The sequence below is a fragment of the Rhinolophus hipposideros genome (genome assembly GCF_964194185.1).
Source record: "Rhinolophus hipposideros genome assembly, chromosome: X".
Classification (NCBI taxonomy): Eukaryota; Metazoa; Chordata; class Mammalia; order Chiroptera; family Rhinolophidae; genus Rhinolophus; species Rhinolophus hipposideros.
Genome location: NC_138046.1, coordinates 102391854 through 102415219, shown reverse-complemented (window position 1 = coordinate 102415219; position 23366 = coordinate 102391854). Strand labels below are relative to the sequence as shown.

The window sequence follows — 23366 nt, the reverse complement described above, 5'->3', positions numbered from 1 at the left end:
AGACACATAGACCAATGGAATAGAATTGAGAACCCAGAAATAAAACCACATAAATATGGACAGATAATTTTTGACAAAGAAGCTAAAAACATACAATGGAGGAAAGACAGCCTCTTCAATAAATGGTGCTGGCAGAATTGGATAGCTACGTGCAAAAGAATCAAACTGGACTGTTATCTATCACCATGTACCAAAATTAATTCAAAACGGATCAAAGACTTAACCCTAAGTCCTGACAAAATAAACTGCATAGAAGAAAACATAGGTACTAAACTTATGGACCTTGGGTTCAAAGAGCATTTTATGAATTTGACTCCAAAGTCAATGGAAGTAAAAGCTAAAATAAACAAATGGGACTATATAAAACTTAAAATTTTCTGCGCAGCAAAAGAAACCATCGACAAAATAAAGAGGCAACCAACTGAATGGGAGAAGATTTTTACAAACAGTTCCTCCGATATGAGTCTAATATCCAAAATATACAAGGAACTCATGAAACTCAACAACAAAAAAACAACCCAACAAAAAAATGGGCAGAGGACCTGAAGAGACATTTCTCCAAAGAGGACTTACAAATGGCAAATAGACATATGAAAAAATGCTCAACATCACTAATCATCAGAGAAATGCAAATAAAAACCACAATGAGATTATCACCTCATCCCAGTTAGAATGGCTATCATCAACAAGACAAATAGTAACTGGTGTTGGAGAGGTTGTGGAGAAAAAGGAACCCTCATACACTGTTGGTGGGAATGCAGACTGGTGCAGCCGCTATGGAAGGCAGTGTGGAGGTTGCTCAAAAAATTACAAATAGAATTACCATATGACCCAGCAATCCCTCTCCTGGGTATCTACCCAAAGAATTTGAAATCATTTATACATAAAGACACGTGTGCTCCAATGTTCATTGCAGCTTTGTTTACGGTGGCCAAGACATGGAAACAACCAAAATGTCCTTCGATAGATGAATGGATAAAGAAGTTGTGGTATATATACACAATGGAATACTATTCGGCGTTAAGGAAAGATGATATAGGAACACTTGTGACAACATGGATGGATCTTGAGAGTATAATGCTAAGCGAAATAAGTCAGACAGAAAAAGCAGAGAACCCTATGATTTCACTGATATGTTGTATATAAACTAAAAACAAGAAAAGAACAAGACAAACAAATGAGAAACAAAAACTCATAGACACAGATAATAATTTAGTGGTTACCAGCGGGTAAGGGGGATGGGGGGAGGGAGATGAGGGTAAGGGGGATCAAATATATGGTGAAGGAAGGATAACTGACTCTGGGTGGTGAACACACAATGGGATTTATAGATGATGTAATACAGAATTGTACACCTGAAATTATGCAATTTCATTAACAATTGTCACCCCAATAAATTAAAAAACAAACAAAAAAAAACCTGTCAGTGCTAAAAATAAAGTATTTTTAGGACTCTGAGATGTGATGAATGCATGGTAACTATTATATTTTTATAGTTATAAGATATTATTAACGGGGAAAATCTTGGTTAACCAGGAGAAAACAAATCAACATTTAGAAAACTACCTCCTACAAATCAACATAGTCTGCGAATACTCTCACAGGGTGTGTGTGTGTGTGTTTGTGTACGTACAGTGTGGGTGTGTTTTCCTAGGTAGGAGGGGGAAAGACAGGATCAAAAAAATTGCTTTATATATATTTTTTTAAATTTGTGATGCTATGTGACTGTTTGTGTGTACATGTTTGTGTGTGTTTCAAATGTAAACTGAATATAGTGCAGTGGAAAAAAATCACTGAACTGAAAGGCAGGTATCACAGGTTTTAATCACCCATCTTAATCTTTATACTGTTTCCTCAGGAAAATAACTTAACTTCTCTGATCTTCCTTTACTTTTTCCTTTAAATTGCAAAAACTCAAAAGCTTCCATCAAACTGGTCGTAAAATAGAAACTAAAAAATACTTTTTTAAAATTACTCTTAAATGTGTTTAGTTACCTCCCGGATTAAAACAACTTGCCCTGAGACACAAATCTGAGGTCAGCCTTGCTTACACTGCAGCTTTGATATTCCATTAGTCTATTCACCTAGCTATCAAATTAAATAACAGCAAAGGATGTTATAATTCCCAGTTATAATAAAACCCTATAAACTCTTTTCAACAGTTTACACAGCACCTGAAACAAAATATGACAAATGAAAAAGGACATCGTCCTCAGTTAATATAAACTGGCTACATTTACAGTCCTATCAAATAATCTATTTTCCACATGGCTGCATGATCTTTTTTTACAACGTTAAATGTATTTCTACTTTCATATGTGTAAGTTTAAGTGCATCACTCATAAAATAATACGTATCAGTACACTTAAATTTAATGATTCCAGATTGCGCTGAAATGAAATGCATCTTTAAAAGATACTAAACAGTCAATTTCTGTGTAGTTTACCTTGTCCCAAAATATGCGTTTTTAACCATGCTTCAAAATCTGAATTCTCACCCAAAACATAAAATTTATCCTTAAAATTGTCTGTCTTCTTGTCAATTATGGCAAACCAAATAGATTTAATGTGTATGTTTTTCAAAATACATGTCCTCAGATACAAATCCAGTGATTTAAAATTTTTAAGCTATAAATGCCAGAAAACTCCATGAGTTATCTGGCATTGATATTAATCTTTGTACCTCTAGGGTAGCGGATTGCACTAAACAGAATAAAACTCCTAAGAAAATTTTGCTTCTCTCCAAATAGTAAAAGTGAACTAAACTATTTTAACAGGTAGGAGACAAAAACAATTTTAAACAATCTTTTTACCTTAATTTGGAAACAAATTTTAACCATTTAAAAATACATTGTAATATTTATTTCTAAAATGTGACATGGTTGAAAAGAAGTCACTTTTACATCTTCTGTTAATATAACTTTCAGGGAAACACATCTTAAAAGCTAAGGAAATTCCAAAAATTCTAAGATGTCAGGATCAGCTATATTAGAGGAATTAGCTATAAAGATAAGGCATGTGAAAGCACATGGACAAAAACTATATGATCCAGAGTATTGGCAATAAAATGTTGCTAAGCCACAGATGCCTATAACCTATGTTTCATTTTCACCTTAACACAGATTAATAGAATGATTCTCTTAAATGATAGATGTCACAGTCATAAATCCATGATCATACAACATAATATGCCCAAGCTGAAAATTTTGACCCGTTTATTTTTCACTCAAATTTGATGTTTATGTAAAATGACGAAACCAAAAAGAAAAGCTGTATGTGCCCTTGTGAGAAATAAATGTGGGTCACTAGAGGGCGCACATTCCCTTTCACAGCTTGGTCCTCAATTTAGCTTCTTTTTTATTTTCTTATCTACATAATGATAACACGGTGACAAATGGATTTTTCATGGGAATTCTCTTACAGAGAAACATAAAATGTCCAAAGATATAGATAAAATGGTGTAAAAAGAACTTGTTAGTAAGAGACCCTCAGATGCACAGTTAAGGCACCTTCAGCCATTTTAACACAAACACAAAAGCATCTTGAAGTCATACTACCATTACTTTCAACACATAGTGAAACATGGAGTTCAGATTCAAAACCAGGTCTGTCTGAATCCGAAGATTTCCACTACTCGACACTTATTTTCCTTTGTTCCAAATGAAAGGGATACCCATTTTTTAAAACATTAAGGAAAAGTCAGTATGAACTTCTCTTTTGTTGCTATACAGTAGTCTGGTGGTTACCACTGTGCTATTTTGGATTATGACAGAATTTGGTTAGAGTCTCTAAAACTAGAACATTAACTCTAAATATTTTCATTTACCTAAACTATGATCCTTAGTTGCATACCTGATATCCTTATAACATTATAAAAATACTTTTCCTAGATTGTTTTTACTTTGGAATCTTCCTTAATTTCCTAAAATCCACAAATTTCCAATCTGTTGATGTGTTTTCTGACTTCAGAACTGATAGTAAGCATAGATGACAAAGGTTGTTACTTATAACATATTATGGGGGTTAAGACAATGGTTAGCACTAAGAGTCTTGTACTTTGAAAAACAGTTCAGTTATATGGGACTCGCACTTACACCTTGATATTAAAAAACCTAACCTTTTTTGAAATTAAAGTTTATTGGGATGACAACTGTTAGTAAAGTTACATAGGTTTCAGGTGTACAATTCTGCAATACATCATCTATATATCACATTATGTGTTCATCACCCAGAGTCAGTTCTTTTTCTATCACCATATATTTAATCCCCTTTACCCTCATCTCCCACCCCCTACCCCCCTTACCCTCTGGTAACCAGTAAAATGTTGTCTGTGTCTATGAGTTTAAAAACCTAACTTTGAAAGAATTTTTTTCACAGATAAAGATCTCTATATTTAAAATAGTCAAATGTTCCAATGTGACCCTAGCTAGAGTCTATGAGACTTCAGAATGTAGAATAGTCATAATCTAGGGTAAGTGCACAGTTCCCATAGAGACACCTCGACAAATTCTGTAACAGTCTCAGTCAAGCTTTTAATTTCAGCTAAATAATTTGATTAAATCACCTTTAACTTCTCACTAAAAGGTAGCTTGCCAAAGTTTAAGAATATAGCATCCCGTGCTAGTGTCTGGGTTCAAATCCTGACCACATTGCTTCCTGTAAACTTTGTAACCATGAGAAGTCACCTGACCTTTCTGTGCCTCACTTTTCCCATTTGCAATGCGGGGCGATGATAAAAAAGTACGTTATAATGTTGTTTTAATAGTTAAATATGTTCATATGTATAAAATATTTCAAAGAGTGCTTGACACATGGTAGAAGTCATTAACTTTTTAGCTACTGCCCTCCGTGACTCTTCCTTACTGGGTTTAAGCCAGCCCTATGCCACTTCTAACTTTCTCATTTGAGGGCAGAGCTATTTGTTTTAGTGTTTTGTTAAGGGCTGGTAAAGTAAAAGCCATTACTGTAATTACAAGAATAAAAACTGCAAAGAAAGCTATAACAAAGACAAAAAGACAAATCAATAAATATCCACAGTAAAATAATCCCATCGATTGCACTCTTTATTGCAGGAATAAGCAAACTGTGGTCCATGGGACAACTCTGGCCCGCCACCTGTCTTTGTAGACAAAGTTTTATTGAACACAGCCACACTTATTTACGTATTTTTTATGGCTGCTTTCTGGCTATAGCATCAGAGATAGGTATTGCAAAATAAACCATATTGTGCCAAAGCCTAAAACTGTTACTGTCTGGCTCTTAAAGGAACAGTTTCCTGAGTCTCACTGCTCCATAGAGTGAAGTTGAGATGACCTAATTCTCCCTACACTCAGAAGGGTACAAAATGCTGTGGTTCACAGTGGCAATATTACTTTGTCTCTCTCAAAAACCCGCAGTGGCTCCCCATGACCAGATCAAGTTCACCTTCCTTAGTCTGGCATTGTGAATCATTTTTCAGTATGAACCACCTTACCTTTTCAACCTCGTCCTTTACTACTACTCATCTCCTTCCTATACCCACACTTCTCCTCCAGGCAAACAGAAACACTCACAACTCTTTGTAAGTGCTGGTGGTATACAGGCTGCCCCCTGCTCCCCCGTTTCTGAATTAATTATCCTTTCCCCTCAACTTGAGTCCAATATGCCCCTATCCTTTATCTGTCCACTCAGACGCGAATTTCTCCATGAGCTTTCCATGCTCCATTCTCAAGCAGAAAATGAGCTTTCCTTCCTTATGACATTTCTCACATTTTATCAGTACTTCCTCGTGATACAGTTTATGCTTGAATGCAAGCTTCCTGAGGGAAGGACTAAGCATGGTTCACAGTTACAGCAACGGGAGTGCTTCACAAATCATAGAGATCCATTAGGTAGTAGTGGAATGGATAGGAAAATTAGCAAGAAAACTAAGGTTGTTGCCACTACATTCTTGAAATCCTGTGGACTCACACTGACTACAGGAGTGAGTGTTCAAAAAAGCCTGTCTCACGTTAGATGGTGCCCTGGGCCCTGTGGGAGGCAATTTCAACTTTAAGCACACTCAGTGTGAAAGCTCGCTGAGTTTAAAGCACTTCAACATGCTTTTATGTTGTAGGTCTTTAAAGTTTAAATAAGTTCCAGTTAAGGTTCAGAAACTATTTAGTGCAATGTGGACGGCCGTTTTAAATCTGACGTGTCCTTACTGCCCCACTGCGTCATATGGAAGTACCCTTCCCCAGCATCATGAGTTGTGTCAATCTATCTACTTCTTTTAGTGAGCATCTCTACAAACTTTAGTTCAAACACACGGCAAAACTCACTGGCTTACCAAGACAGTATCTTCCGCAGCGCAGGGTGACATAACCAAATACTGTTGGCTGAGGGGTTTAAACAACAGAAGTTTCTTTTCTCACAGTTCTGGAAGCCAGGAGATCATCAGGGTGCCAGCATGGTCTGGCTCTGGTGAGCGCTCTGCTCCTGGCTTGTCACCCTGTCATTCTGTCACAGTGTCCTCACATAGCAGGGAGAAAGACAGAGCAAGCTCTCTGATGGCTCTTGTAATACGGACATGGATCTCATCATGAAGGCCCCACACTCGTGACCTCATCTAAACCTAATAATTGTCTCCCACAGGCCCAATTTCCAAATACCAACACTGGCGGTTAAGCTTTTAAGATAGGAACATTGGGGGCGGGGCAGAATTCTGTCCACAGGAGCCAGGCATCATTACATTTGTATTGATTTATAGAGATACAGGTTTCTGATTGGGGAAGACACCAGGATAAGAATATGCCCAGCAGACATCAGAGTGTTTTCTAGTATAAAACGAATGTGGTAATGGAAAGATAACTGTGCTACATTAAGAACTGGAAACTCAGGCCAGAATGCAGATTGCTTATCCCAATACCCCCTTGAGAGACTGATCATAATCGATGTGCATTCTGACCTAAACCAGCACCCCTGCGGGGAACGAGTCCTGCTGTGAGTTGGTTCCTGGACCAGGCAGTTGTCCAGACCTGGTCAAACACGTAAAGTAATTCTCTGTAGCTGTACAGAGAATTACTCTGTAGCATTCACATACTAATACCTGTGACTATTGCCCACCTTTTCCCCTGTATAGTTCTTTGATGCCTGCCAAGTGGCATGCAGAATATCCACTTTGTCCTGCAGTCACTGAAGACGCACCTCGTATGTAAGTTTCCTTTCATAAACTCTATTAGCTGCCAGACTGGAGTCACCTGCCTCTTCCCTCGGTCTTTCCTTGCCCTGCATTTACAGTGGTGGGCTTTCCGTCTTGGGGCTTTTTCCCTGGGTCCACAAATACCGACAAACAGACATATGTAGTATAATAAAATTTCCACAGGGTGAGGGCAAACAAAGAAAGTCATACAAATTCCATTTCCAAAATAAAGAAACGGATTCTGAGTGAGATTAAGCGACTTGCTTTGGTCACATAGCTTATGAGTGGAAGATCCAAGGCCAGAAGCCATCTGCGCTCAGATCCATTCCCCAGGTTTCTCTTCTCCTCTCTGTATCCAGGGGACATACATTTCTCACCATTGCTTACCCTCTGGCTTACACTTGGGTGTGTCCAATTGGAAACACTAGCATATATAAATACTGGAGGGCAGAAGGAACAGACAAGCCAAGGTATTTTTCCTTCATACTCTACTTTTGCTGGCATTTCCAGAGCAGCTATATCTCCACTATGGCTTCTGTTTCCTCTGGATGGCCCTCTTCCTTCACTGGTCTAAGGCCCTGACAATGGCAGTCCTGTTAGAAGTACCCAGCTTTGGGACTCTGGTACCATCCCCTCCTTGATTTCTAGGCATATTCGCAAGTTTCCTGATGTTGCTAATGTTTTCAGTGGCCTCACCAGCCTCTGCTGCTTCCCAGTTTTCCGCCACCTGCTTAACCAATTCCTTGTATTATGTTTTCTCTCTCTGAAACACCTTGAGTGGTTTCTGTTTTCCTGACAAGACACTGACAGATACTCATGTAATATCCCAAGAATATTACTGGATACTTACTATTTGTTAACTTCTGGGGTAAGCACTGTAGGTCTAGAATTGAAAATAAATGGCTCCCGCCCTTGAGTTCTACTGGAGATGCAAATATGCAAAAAGAAAATCATCACAATAAAATTCTGCGAGTGTTTTCATGAAAGTACTAGTGAGGCTGAGAAATGCCTGGGAGGTTCGGTTCCCAGAAAGAAAAGGTAGTTAGTTAGGAAGCAAGGAAACTGGGAGTGGGAAAAGGGAAAGTAATGAAAAGGGAATCTTAAGAAGTGATAACGGTGGGTGCAAAGAAACAGAAGCTCCAGGGAGATCTGAGAGTGGTTAAGGCTGAGGCAGAGGCAATGCCACTAAATATACAGTTTCTGGTCAGTCTATGAACTATTGGTTAGCAGTCTGTGACAACAAAAGTCACCAAAGTATAAATCAACTAAGTCATTAGGCATACTATTATATTTCATCTGATTTCTTTTTAATTGCAAAACTTTTTTGACAAAGGAAGCAGCAGTGCATTGATTTATATTCTGGCTCAAGCCTCTTATTTCACTGTGTACTGGTAATAAACAGTTTGTAGACTGTTTTGAGTTGCATGGCATGTTTAAAAAATGGGCAGGGGAGAAGGTAGGGAAGCTGGAGAGATAGGCAGCTAAAGATCAGAAAAGAATTTCTGTGCCATGCATTTCAAGAATTATGAGCAGAGGAATGATCTAATGAATCTTTATAATATCCCTCAGGAGGCTCTGAAGAGCATATATAGGAAGGGTGAGAGTAAACGCAGAAAATTCAGTTAAACTTTTCTTGCAGAAACTTATTAGAGACTGAATTAAGGGGGGCCAGCCTGGATGTAAAGGGGAATACATTAAAGATAATTTAATAGGCATACTTGGAGGGATTCAGTGATACAGCCGATATCAGACCACTACGAACGGTTGCACAGGTTGTTCACTGCATAAGTCCAGAAGGTGCTGTTTTTACAATCTATGATGTGAATGACATTGTCTGTACTGCAGAACCACATTTGAAATTTGGGTAAGAAGTCCAGGTATAAATGTCCAACAAACATTTGAACGACACAGGTATGACCATCAGAAGGGAGGATGAGCTAGAGATATTAATTTGGGAATCATCACATATAGATGGCTGATAAAGACAAGACTATAAATGATAGTGCCCTGCGAAAAAAAGTGTCATGAGAACAAAATGAAATCAAAACTTGAATCTTGTGGAGACTGAGAATAAAGGCAGAAGGTGACTGAGAAGACATAGTCAGAAAGCCAGGAGGAGAAGAGAAACAGGAGAGAAGAATGTTCCAGAAAAATGAGGGAGAGAAAAATTTCAGGAAGGCACTAATCATCAATGTCAAGCACAGCACAACTTCAAGAAGGATAAGAATTAAAGAGCAATCTTTGGAGCCAGCAATTAAGGAGCTCTCTGGTGACTTTGCTGAGAGCAGTTTTACTGCTTGATGTAGAATATGAGAGGGGGAGGGGCGGAAAGACATCAGAACGGTTTCAGAAGTGTTTCAGGAATAGAGGTGTTTCAGATCTCCTGAGTAAAAATTCACTTTGCTTTGCAGTCAATTATGCTTCTTTTAGATGAATAAATGTGACCACCAATTTTTTTCCCTCAAGGAACAAACCAAACTGTATGTCTCAGTTCTGAGACTATGGCCCTGTCTTTCTCCCTGTTAGCCTCCCTCTGTGCTCTTGCATTCTGGAAGAGTTCATTTTCATACAACGGCTATAGCTAGACCTGCAGAGCTATGTGTAGTATCGTATAAGACGAGCTCCCCTTATAGTGCATTTCAGCCCAAGCATGTATCGGGTACCTACCATATGCTGCGTTTCCCCAAAAATAGGACCTAGCTGGACCATCAGCTCTAATGTGTCTTTTGGAGCAAAAATCAATATAAGACCCGGTCTTATTTTACTGTAATATAAAGGTAAAAAAATAATATAAGTTTTATATTATGATATAAATTTTACTATAAGACCGGGTCTTATATAATATAATATAATATAATATAATATAATATAGTATAGTATAGTATAGTATAATATAATATAATATAATATAATATAATATAATATAATATAATATAATATAATATAACATAACATAATACTGGGTCTTATATAATGTAATATAAGACCGGATCTTATATTAATGTTTGCTCCAAAAGACGCATTAGAGCTGATTGTCCGGCTAGGTCTTATTTTCGGGGAAACACGGTAGCAGAAGACCCCATACCAGGACAGGAGTAAAATATGAACTCTGGCCAAGGATGCTTTCAGTCTAGTGGGTGAAGTAGGCATACTGAATAGATCATGTCAACATAAAGCAACAGAGATGTCACGAGATGGAACAGTAGCATCACTTAGCCTAGTCTGGAGTAGATGGTTGCTAACGCTGGGGCCAGTTTGGGGAAAGACAAACAAGAGTCGCATTGGAACTGAGAGGGTGCTCTAGCGCACTGATTTCTAAGATGTGGGCCCTGAACCAGCAGCATGAGCATCACCTATCTTAGATTCTCAGGCACCACCTTAAACCTACTGAGTCACAAACTCTGGTGGGGACCAGGAATCTGTCTTTAAACAGACTCTCCAGATGATTCGGACACATGCTAAAGTATGAGAACTGCTGTTCTTGTGCAAGGGTTCTCAAATGTTAAGGCTTTTCAGAATGATCTGGAGAGCTTGTAAGAGTCCGGGGTCCACCTACAGAAATTCTGATTCAGCAAGTTGGGGGAGGGCCCCCAAAATCTGAATTTCTAATAAGCTCCCAGGTGACACTGCTGTTTCATGCACTGCACTGAGTGTTGCTGCTCTAAGTGTTCTCTGGTCACTTAGTAGGCCTCGAAAATTCACATTCTTACATTGCTCAAAAGATATTTATTGACTTATTTTTGATTTATATGACACAATAATTTTAAGAACTCTAAAGGGATGGTTATGATTTTGGACTGTCTGAGGATGGCATGTAAGGTTTCTACTCTTCACCACAAATAATTTCTAAACTAAAACTGGAGTTTATGATCAAGGTCATTTGACCCTAATACACAAAAAGCAGGACATTGTAACTACAACCCTAGTACTGATTTTGCAACTGAAAGCCACTAGTTTCATCTTTCTGGACAAGTCTAGAGTCTAGTCTCCTTAGATAGAAGAAGCAAAGTATTGTTTTTCTGAACTGTGAAAAGGGCAAAAATGTTATTACTGAAACCAATAACTCGATTTGGTCTTTAGGATCAATTTATCACGTACAAAATTCAAAAATAGCTCTTACACATATTAATCATCTAATTAGAGTCTTCAAATAAGTTAAAATGTTCTATCTTACAACTTCCAGATTATAATCGGGAATCAAAGTTAAATAAATACCTAACACGAAAATACTTTAGGCATTAATCTCATGAAATTGGAGGAGAGGGCTTCCTTAACACTTATCTAACTTCCAAGGACATGACATTAATTAATGTCCTTCAGTCAGCAGACATAAAAAGAAACAAAACACAAAAAAACAATGAAGCTGAAAAATAGGAAATGAAATAATAATGCAGGTCTGTAATTCTCTCAGCAATTTATTCTACCATTTAGTAAAAATGTGAGGAATGGTCAGAAAAAGTAAACTTTATTTATTTATTTATTTATTTATTTTACATCCCTCACACCGTGAACCCCCCTTCCCCCATCCACCACCACCCCGACCTCACACCGAGCCATCACATTATATGCATAAAATTGTAGTTGGCATTCATTAATGTCCAGTCTCTGGTGTACAATGCCATGACCAGGCATCCACAGCATCCCTGAGGTGGTCTCCCAAACAGGACACATGTCCATCGGACACCCAACAAAATCCCCAAACACTACTGAATAAGTTCCCCAAAGAAAAAGTAAACTTTAGACTCAGTCTGCTTACCTAAGAGAGGAGAAAGTGACTAAGTGAATTTAGGTATTTCTAAATGACTCTATACATCTCTGGAGGTCAAAGATATTCATTTGCTAGCATCATATTTGAGAAAATTATCCTTACTGAGGTGGCATTTACTTTAAAAAGCTTCAATTGGCTATCGGTTTCACCCAAATGATACAAAAATGTAAATAAAAGCTTTTGTGAAAAGTCTCTTAAAATTTCTGCTACATGATTAGGAACTAATCTCCTAAATAAATTCCAATTAACTAGATAATAGATCTAGTTTTAATGTACTCTGAGTTCCATCCTCTGATAATTACCTATATGTAAAATAATATCACTGAATTGCAGGGATAATTTACTGTTAGAAATAATTACCTTGTGACCCAAGATCATCAAACACTTTTGTATATCTTAGTGTAAGGCGGACAATTTATGCAGCAAATATGATAAACGCAGAAACCGTATAATTATTATGGAATCAACTAAATGCACCTTAGATAATTAAGAAACTATAGTGTGGTACAAAGCTGAATTTTAAATCCCTTAATAGTTTTGAGTAAATAATGATATCCTGATGGGTAAAATTTGAATTATTAAAGATTATTAGAATGTTCATTTATTTATTATTAGGAAAAAATCCATGAAAAGCTAGGTACAATTCTTAAATGCTACCAGAATATAAAATTTTAGCTATCATAATTAGTTGAACTGTATTACTCTCTCCACAAATATTTGTTAATTATTTATTACATGCGTGGCACTATGTACATATGGAATCTAAGTAAAGTATAAAGAAATATAATGACAGGATTCCTTTGTTGTGATTGGTGATGAGACAAATGTATGTGGGTGGCATAAAAGCATATAGCAAAAAGAATGTATGTAATGGAATTTACTGGCTGAAGTGGAAAGATCTGGGGTAAGCTAGACCTAAAATTGGTGTAAGAATACCACTGAATACTGTAAGAAGGGATTTGTGTTTTATTTGGGGGACAATTGGAGTTATGAGAATCTCAACTTGGGAGGGTGAGCAAAAAAGCAACATTTTAGAAGTACTAATTTAAGGTAGATTCATCAAAAAGAGGGTCAACTCTCACCACAGTGAGGTATATTGCTTAGGTTATGGAGCCGGCAATTAGAATGACTGGGAAATGACTGAAATGATATCACCTGCCCAGTAAGACAAAGTAATTAATAATAAGAAATAAGGAGCAAAGTCAGAAAGAGAGATTGACAGAAATGGAGAGGTCACGTGGTGTTCTGAAGAGGAAGATGAGAAGGTCATTTCCTTTATATTCATTATCTTTGAGATGGTGTTCATTAGGTTGTTTTTTGTCACCAACAGTACATGACCACCACCTTCACTGCTGCCACCACTGCCACTTTAATCACTACCACATTTATGCTACCACTGCCTTTAAGACCGTCTGTGCCCTCTACCACTGCCACGACCTCCACAACCCCCAGCATACCCCCACCTCTCCCACCGTAAGCAAACAAGAGTACCAGCTATGTACTGCATTTACTGAATTCTTACTACCTCACAGGCGCTGTATTCAATGCTTCCTACTTACTCCCTACAGTTAGTATTTTATAAAAACAGGGTAGTGAATCTGAGGCACAAATATTAGGCAATTTACCTGGGATCATAAGCTAGTAATTAAAACAGGCAGTCTTCAAACCCGAGTGATTCCGATTTCAAAGTCCATGGTTTTTCCAATATCCACTACTCCTTTAGACACACGGATGATGAATTATAAGTAATATACGTGTGCAATGTATGCATAACTAGGTGTGGTTAATTGGAGGCAATAAATGTTTTCATTTGCTACAAATAAAACTGAACCACTGGCTGTATGCACAGATAGAAGTACCCAGATCATGGCTTTAAAGATACGGAAGTGAAATTTGAGGGAGAGAGTCAGATGTGAAGCTATACAATTTGGGAGTTATTCACGTCGAGCCAGACTTGAATCCATGAGAGGAGACAATTCAGATAAAGAAGTCAGAAGAATGAAAAGATGAATTTATGAGACATTGCCATAGGAATCTGGCAAAAGGAGAAAAACAAGTGAGGTAAAGGGTGGTAGGAGCAGAACCAACAATGTGTCAGAGAAGCTGAAAAGGAGGTAATTTTGAAAAGATCAACATGATAGCTAAATGCCAGCATTTCTCACGTGGGGTGAGAGAGGGATACTAGCCACTGCGAAGCTGGTTGTCATGTTTGCACGATGCCTCTTGAACCATGACAACGTTTTCACCAGATTCCATCCTGTAGACAATTACCACTTACTGAATTTAATTGCTCTTAAATGTTTGCTCCTTTGTGCTCTTTGTTGAATCTAAATTTATCAATCAAGAGTCTTATACAGAATGTCCAAGTTATTGTACTGTCCGAATCAGGATGTATTTGAAGGTGAAAGTTGGTGCTATTTAAAATTATGTTGCAACAAAAGGTATAACTGGGATGGACTCAGGCAAACCAAGACATAAGATCATCTTAGTTACATACCTATTGAAGAAATATTTTACTACACAATCCATGTCCTGTGGTCAGGCTACCTCAGGTGAAATCCTGGCTCAGGCATGTCTTAGTTGTGTGTAATACGGTAGTAATGATAGCCATACCTACTTTGTAGGGTTACTAGGAAGAATAAATGTGCTATGCAGATAAAGCATTTCATATAGTGCTGAGCACATAATCCAACCCTCAGTTAGTGTTAGCTCTCATTTAAGCAATATATTCTTTATGTTCCCAATTGGACATTTCACTCCAGGCACTTAAAAAAAGAAACACTGCTGAGAGCCTATGATGCAAACCGAATTGAGGAGACACAGTATTTCACTACTATCCACACTTTCCAGAAAACAAAATGTAATCAGAACACATTTTTCCTAACAAAATACATTCTCCAAGCGGGAGCCAAGAATAAGCTTGTGAAGACAGACATTAACACAAATCAACCTGCTCTGTTAATTTCTGTTATTAGGAGCATCCTGAACATATTAGGAGGGGAAGATAATTAGGGTTCCATATTGCTCTGGTTGGAAAATTGTTGGAGAGCTGTTGGGTTGTGGCAAAGAGTCCATAAATCCATGTGCCCACTAAGCATTGTCTGTAGTCACATACTTAACCTGACATTAAATTAATGTCCGTGCTACAAGGATTAATAAAAAGTAAATTCATACAGAGCTTCCCTGACTTATTTTTGTCATGTTTTCTCTACATCAATGAATGTTAAAAATGTCAACTACTATCACAAGTAGAGTCCTTGGTAGTCACTGCCCCACAGAGATAACTGATAGTCAAAGATTTTGAGAACCATTTCACTAGAACAAGGGTCCGCAAACTTTTTCAATGAGGGGCCAGATAGTAAATATTTTCGGATTTGCAGGTCATGTAGTCTCTGCGACAACTAACCAGCACTGACTTTTTAATACAAAAGAACCGCAGATGGTACATAAAGGTATGACTGTAGCTATGTTTCAATAAAACCTTATGAATGGACACTGACATTTGATTTCACAAAATTTTCACATGTCATGAAGTATTATTCTTCTTTTGATTATTTTCAATTATTTAAAAATGTAAAAAAAAAAAATCTGAGCTCTTGAGCCATGCAAAAACTGGCAGCAGGCTGGATTTAGCCTGCAGAATTAGTATGCTGACCCCTGAATGAGAGGATTCACTTAGCCCAGCAGATACACCAGGGAGAAAAGACCAGTGGTTAACTGTGTAATTACAAAAGTTGGTTATAAATCATGGATTAACAGAGAAGTACTGAAAGTCCCAAATAAAATATATGAGTAACTTCTCTAGGTGTTTTTTTCCTTTGGCTAGAACATCTGACACACTATTTTTAGGTATGTGTTCTTCTCATACTTCTATAGCCCTGTATACACAAATTCTAATGTCAAGTGTTCCATGCGTTCCTAAACATATGCTGCTTAGAAACATAAGACAGATTTTAGTGTTCTTGCTCAATCTTTGAATTATAATCACTGGAATGAAAAGGAAACTGTACCATTTTTGTGATTTTCATGCTGTCTTTGAATTTATGCAATTTTACTCCCATCACGTTAATTAATATGTCCACTGATTTACGTAATACCTAATTCATCTACAATGTCTAGTTGAGAATATCCACAAAATGACCAGTTCAAAATTCTAATGCATTCATTCATGATAAGCCTTTATAAATATCAAAGAACAGGAAATCTGTTCTGCAATTAATAACTCCTGATTTAGGATGCGCAGATTGAGACATGATGTTCTCGTAAACTAGCAGAATGGAGCTCATCTATTATAGGTGTACTTCTTCATGAAAATGTACTCTCCATTACTGGGGAAACAAAGACATTTAATGCAAAAGGAGGCATGGAACCAGCAGGCTTTTTATAAGAAAAAAATAGACACTTTCAGGATTCAATCCAGCAAAAAGTACTTCCATTAAACATTAAGTTTTTCTTGGGATAGTGATTCCTTGGGTCAATTTTAAACCTTACTTAATAATTCTTCTCACTAACTTAACTGACGTTACAGGCTTCTGGAAATACTGTCTAAGTAAAAATACTGCCATCAAAACAACTGAAAATGAGTTTTCCTGCTAAACAAGTACTCTTTGCTTGAGGATAAAGCCAGGAATAAACTCTCTCACCTTTTCCTAATTTCAGAATCCACAATAATCTGCCTCTTCTTTTGGGGTGGTGGTGGTGGAAGTTCCTCGTGGCCATGCTTCACCAGGATTTGCTCCCTCGTCGTCACCATAGTTACTGTTTCCATTACAGTTGTCTGTGTTAGTGATGGCTTAGTGGTGGTGACAGCCTGTGAAATCTGCGAGAAGTATTGAAATAGAGGTCACACATTGCTTAAAAGACTTCAGTAAAGACTGCTTAGAGTGGTGAAGGAAAATAATGAGAAACTGTTCCTGCTTGTTGGTAAATTGACCTTCAGATCAAAATAGCACCATACTGAACCCAAATCAAATTGTTTTATCTAACTTAAGTTATGTTGACTGAAATCATAAAGGGAGATAATCTCAAAACCAGAAGCAAACTTACCACCTCCACAATTTATTAGTCAAGCTATTGGAAATAAGGGGGCAAAGGAGAAAAACTCAGTGTCATTCTGACATTTAATTAGACATGCTATTTAAAATGTTTACAATATTCAAGTAAATTTTACTAAGGTGTTCCAGCACCAATTCCATTGCCTGGCACATTATAGATGTTTATTAAATAGTTTGTCGAAAGCATCTTTGTGACTTTTGATGGTCCAGACGTTTTTAAACAAAAATTATTTCAACTTTATAATAAATGACTTTTTATCCAAATAAGTGACATATCCTTTAAAATTACAATAAAAGGTTAATATAAAGTGCCTGTGTGTCCAGTAATACAATAACCTGAATGATATTCAAATGCTAAAAAGCACACTACTCTTGTTTCAGATTAGTGAATACATTAAAATATTTGAGTTCCCAAAGTTAGCATTAAAGAGTCTTGTTGGTTTAAAAACACACTGACTTTCTGTTCAGACTTATTAAAAAACTGTTTTTTTTAGGCACATATCATCACTTTTTGGAATAATATGGTTTGTGACCCAAGTCATGACAGGTCATTCATTATCTCAGGTCAAGGGCACTGCTAGACAGACGCGTCTTATAATGGTGAGATACCTTTTTTCTTTAACCACCAATTCTCTGTCTCACAATCTTCCTGTTATTATGATTTGAAACACCTCCTGAGATGTTAATCGAATCTGGTAATTCGAATTATTTGCAAGATCTGTTTTCAAGGAGATCAAAACAGACTTGCATTGGACCCACTTACAGGTACTTAATATGCACAGAGCCAGCGATCTGTTTGGGGGCCAAATCAGTTTGATTGATTTCCCTGAACTTGCCAAGAAATGTGGAAAGGTTTTGGGGTAACTTCCCTGCCTCACACCTGATGACTGATTTCCTCAATGGAAGGAAATCAGGATAGCCTTATGATCTTAGTATTTCAGCTTCCAAATAGGCAATTGACAGTGATGAAATCCATTGTCATGATGTCTTGTGTAAAAATTGCTTTTGACAAATGCATTTTAAAAGTGCTACCCTTTGTGCAAGTCACGGCCTTACATAAGTCAAAGCCTTAGCGACTTCCATTTTGGTAGCCTAAACAATTTTTTTAAAAAGGATATTATGAGATACAGAGTTTCTACATGTGCAGAGGATAGATTTTATCTTTTTCAAAATGTCCATAGATTCATTATTCAGAATCAATCACTTTGCTTCCAATAATACTTATATATAGTCCATTGACGAGTTATGCCAAATGAAAGCAGAAAGTAACATTGTTAAATGCTGAACATATTACCTCAAATTTAATTGCACACAACACAAAATGACCATCACATGATCAAATTAAGTTCACCTTTAATCAAAAAGAAAATGCAGTTTTTCAGTAGGAGTTCAAGAGCATTTCATTTTCTCGGAGTACTATTTTTTAACCATGGCAAACATTTTTGCATACCATGATGGATTGAAGAGAATATTGTTCAGATGGAAAATTTATAATTTTATATGTGCAGGCACCAGAATGCAGAGACTCTGAAAATACAAAGCTATTTTTTTGCAGTTATAACTAATGTTATGGAATATTTGTGCTATTGAATATTTGGCTGTGAAATGAATTTCTGTAATTTTATATTTTCTCATTGACACCTATTATGCAATTGGATAGATATGCCCATGGAGGGTAAAGAGAAATGGCAACATGATATCATGTTACCCCAAAAATAAGACCTAGCCGGACAATCAGCTCTAATGTGTCTTTGAAGCAAAAATTAATATAAGACCCCATATCATATCATATCATATCAGACCCAGTCTTATATTATAGCAAAATAAGACCCGGTCTCATTAATTTTTGCTCCAAAAGACGCATTAGAGCTGATTGTCCAGCTAGGTCTTATTTTCTGAGAAATGGGGTATTCTATGAAATTGCATTTAAGAATATAGCAAACCTTATAAAAATTTTAAAAAATAATCCTTTTAATAGAATAGTAAGACATGGATCCATAATTTTTCTATATTATATTCATTACTGTACTGCAATTGAAAACACTAGCTCATTTCCGTTGTGATGCAAAAATAAGAAAACAACTATGCCTTGATCCTATAAAGATAGGGTATAATTCATTATATATATTAATAATTACTTTCAATACCTATTCCCAATAATAAGAATAAAAAACAATTGGTCATGTACTGAATTTCCCCATGAATTTTATTGACCATAAACTATTATATGTTAGAATCATTAAAAATACAGACAGGAAGGGATTATAGAGCTCATTTAGTATAACGTCCTAGTTACTATAGAATCCACTATTCCCAGAAGCAGACAACTTCCTCACGATAGCACCAAATTTTCCCATTGGCAAAGATCTTTACACCTAGTTGAAGCCTGCCTTATTATGACTTCATTCATTTAAAATTTGTTTTGAACGCCGGGCCAATACAGAATAAGTTGATTATTGTTTCTGCCTAACAGTCTTAACGATCTGATACTTGATTATCATGATTCTGAAAAATCCTTATTTCCAAGCTCTATTATATTTGCTAGAATCAAATGTAATCTGATTGGTGTTGCAAAACCTCGGTTTTCTGTTTTGGACACCATATTCAATTAAAGTAATCTAAAATTTTCTAAGTTACTCGGCGGCTAAATGACAATGTTTCAATTAAATTCCAACATGTATTGAATATGATCACTACAGGACACTTGGAAATGAATAAATGGAACGTTTATTTTGGGGGATCTTACAGTATAATAGTGAAGGTGAAAACCACATAATTTTGAGATAATTGAACTGCCTCATGAAAATATGTAAGTATGCAAAATAACTACATGCACACAATGTATATTAATAAAGGAGGTTTACTTTTAAATGTTACAAAAACCAAATTTCCCTCAGTTCGTACCTTAACATTTAAATTTATTTTGGTGCTAAAGGCTGCATGTAATGTTTATCCCTATTCATAGGATCATTTATAACAGTAAAATACCAGAAATAGCCTAATGTCAGTAGATGATGGTTGAAATAAATTATAGTACATGTATGAGATAAAGTAATGTATATATTTCAAATATTTTTAAATGTCAATGGAAAGTGTTTACATTACAGTATTGAATAAACAATACACAGCATAAACATTGGTGGCTACATTTTGGCAGAGAAAGCATAGATAACTTCTATTGTGTATTATATGTTTTTGTATTCTTTTTATTTTCCAACTTTCTACAATAAAGCATTTCCTGCAAAATGTTGCTTTTCTAAGCAGAGAAAAATTTTCAAATGTCTTTTTTTTCTAAATTGTTGTTTTAAGTCTATCACTCCTATGTACCTTTGGAATTATGAGCCTATCATCCAAATACATTAAAATTAGGACAATTAAATATCTGATAAGAATGACTTACTACTGCCTTCCCCAAATATTGAATAGGGCAAGATCAAAATTAGAAAATAATACAGTTTGAGTTATAGTCAACAAACTTTGAGTCTACCTAACTAAATTCTTACCCAGTCATTCACCTTTCTCCATTTTGATTGTGAGCATATTGGAGATTCCTTTTAAATGTCCTCATGAAAATAAAATATATTGGTTTTTAAATATGAGTCACTTGGTGTGTCAGTTAATTAGCCCAGTAAAAACAGAAAATAGTTTAGAATTATTTGACCTGAGGTTTAAAAGCTAGTTGCTCTTACGGTGATTAAGAGTAGAAGCCTCTGAGCCACGCTCCATGATTCTCAAACACCAGGTCCATAGTTTGTATACTGTAATATTTGATAGAGGTTCATCACTATCTCAGAGTTTTGATTTATTTTATTTATATGTAAAATGGGAATGCTAACACGTCCCTCAAGGGGTGTTGCAAACAAGGACGTCCTCATGGGTGAGCAACTTATGTAGGTACCCAGGTCTCCTCACTCAGAAGGACTCCATGCTTGGTTTCATACTCTGCTGTCAGCCTCTTCAATTTCTGAATAATTTCATTAAGAAGAAGCCCTGCATTTTAATTTTGCACCGGGCCCCCTAAATTATGTAACCAGTCCTGGTTGCAAGAATTAAATTATGTAATCTATGACCACACTAAATGTTCTCTTGAAATATACCAAGTTTGCCTGAAAATAAGACTTAGCCGGACAATCAGCTCTAATGCATCTTTTGGAGCAAAAATTAACATAAGACTCAGTCTCATTTTACTATAAGACTGGATATAACATAACATAACATAATACCAGGTCTCATATTAATTTTTGCTCCAAAAGACACATTACAATTGATTGTCTGGCTGGGTCTTATTTTTGGGGAGACAAGGTATTAGCAATAACCACTATATTTTCTAAACGTTGAGAGAAAATTCAGGAACTTTTTTCTATACTCAACTTTCTATCTCATGAGGTTATGTATGTTGATTTCCAAATGTTACATTTTCCCATTGTGAGGAAAATTGGAAAAGCATTTGTGCAGTCTCTTGATAGTTCTAGGGTATACATCTTCTTGCAGTAAGATCATATAATTTTGGTTGGTCTGGAAAAACGAACCTACTCTCAAATAATAAAATTCTTTCTTACCATCTCCTCTTCCATTTGTTTAAAATGCACATTGTGAAGAGGAAATGTATCTACATTTAAGCTTATTTAAAGAATATAAAAGAGAATACAATGAGAGGAAAAATTTCTTTCAGACCACTGCCTCCAGTTTCTCAGGGGCAACTAGTTGTGTTTACCACCCGTCCTTATATTGTAAATTAACTTTCGTGGTGCTGCTATTTTCCTTTTATTTTTGGCCTATATTCTTTTTTTATTAAAATTTATTGGGGTGATAGTGGTCAATAAAACGACATAGGTTTCAAGTGTACAATTCTATAATACATCATCTATAAATGGCGTTGTTTACCATATTCTTTTTTTACATAAATTTTATTGGGGAATATTGGGGAACGGTGTGTTTCTCTAGGGCCCATCAGCTCCAAGTCGTTGTCCTCCAATCCAGTTGTGGAGGGCACACCTCAGCCTCAAGTCCAGTTGCTATATTCAATATTTAGTTGCAGGGTGTGCAACCCACCATCCCATGTGGGAATTGAACTGGCAACCTTGTTGTTAAGAGCTCAGGCTCTAACCAACTGAGCCATCCAGCCGCCCTTCCAGGAGCTCAGCAGAAGCTCAGTGGCAGCTCATTGTCTTCAATCTAGTTGTGGAGGGCGCAGCTCACTGGCCCATGTGGGAATCAAATCAGCAACCCTGTTGTTCAGAGTTCGTGGTCTAACCAACTTAGCCATCTGGCTGCCCTGTGTTGACCATATTCTTAATTGGATCTTTTAATTTTCTGTTGAATTATTTAAATATTATTGCTGGTATAAGTTCCTTGGGGTTAGAGATTTCTACTTCTTGCCTTGTGAGATATTCGGCTATTTAGTATTATTAAAATACCAATGCTTGCCATACAGCAACTGGTTATGGAACTCTTTGGATGTCCCGGGCATTATACTAAGGCCTTGCGTGCATTGCCTTATTTAAAATATTTAGAGGGCCGGCTCGGTGGCTCAGGTGGTTGAAGTTCCATACTCCTAATGCTAAAGGCTGCCGGTTCAATTCCCACATGGGCCAGTGGGCTCTCAACCACAAGGTTGCTGGTTCGACTCCTCGACACCCGCAAGGGATGGTGGGCTGTGCCCCCTTGCAACTAACAATGGCAATTGGACTTGGAGCTGAGCTGTGCCCTCCACAACTAAAATTGAAAGGACAACAACTTGACTTGGAAAAAGTCCTGGAAATACACACTATTCCCCAATAAAGTCCTGTTCTTCCCTTTCCCTAATTAAAAAAAAAAAAAGAATATTTTCAAACATAAAATAAAATACTGAGAATGGTAGCTGCAGTAAAGTAACTGGTAGCTGTCATTACCTCACAGTGGCCCTAGGAGTAAGTATAAATATTATTCCAATTTTACAGGTGAGAGGTAAAATTTCAGGCAAATACACCCTGTGAGTGGCAGAGCAGAGCTATAAATCCAAGTCTGAGTGCTCCTTCATCCAATTCTTAGTCACTATGCTCACTTGCAGCTATGCCTGTTCGGATTTCTGAACAGTGATTTTCCTTTAAGTGGTGTAACTGGGTGAGTGTGCATTTGTACACACATACATACATACATACGTAAATCCAGAAGATTGAAAATGCACACTAGCACGTGACATAATCTTTTAATGCCTTTTAGCACTTGATAAATTAAATCTGTGCAAAATCAATGAAATGAGATACACCTGATTTCTTTAAAAATATATTATACATACACATGCATATATACACATAAAAAAAATCAGGTTGACAACTGCAGATCAAAGTTTTCACTGTGTTGCTTGTATATGCATGCCCTTAGAGTGATCACTGATTTTTTAATAG

General features: G+C 36.7%; 1 protein-coding gene across 1 annotated transcript in view; it reads right to left on the bottom strand.

The window, feature by feature from the left end:
• DMD (dystrophin) overlaps nucleotides 1-23366 on the bottom strand; it is a 2022175-nt gene that overhangs the window by 1386640 nt on the left and 612169 nt on the right. Inside the window, exon 17 of the mRNA XM_081043053.1 lies at nucleotides 16570-16745. Coding sequence (XP_080899179.1) covers nucleotides 16570-16745 — 176 coding nt within the window. The remainder of the gene's footprint in view (nucleotides 1-16569; nucleotides 16746-23366) is intronic.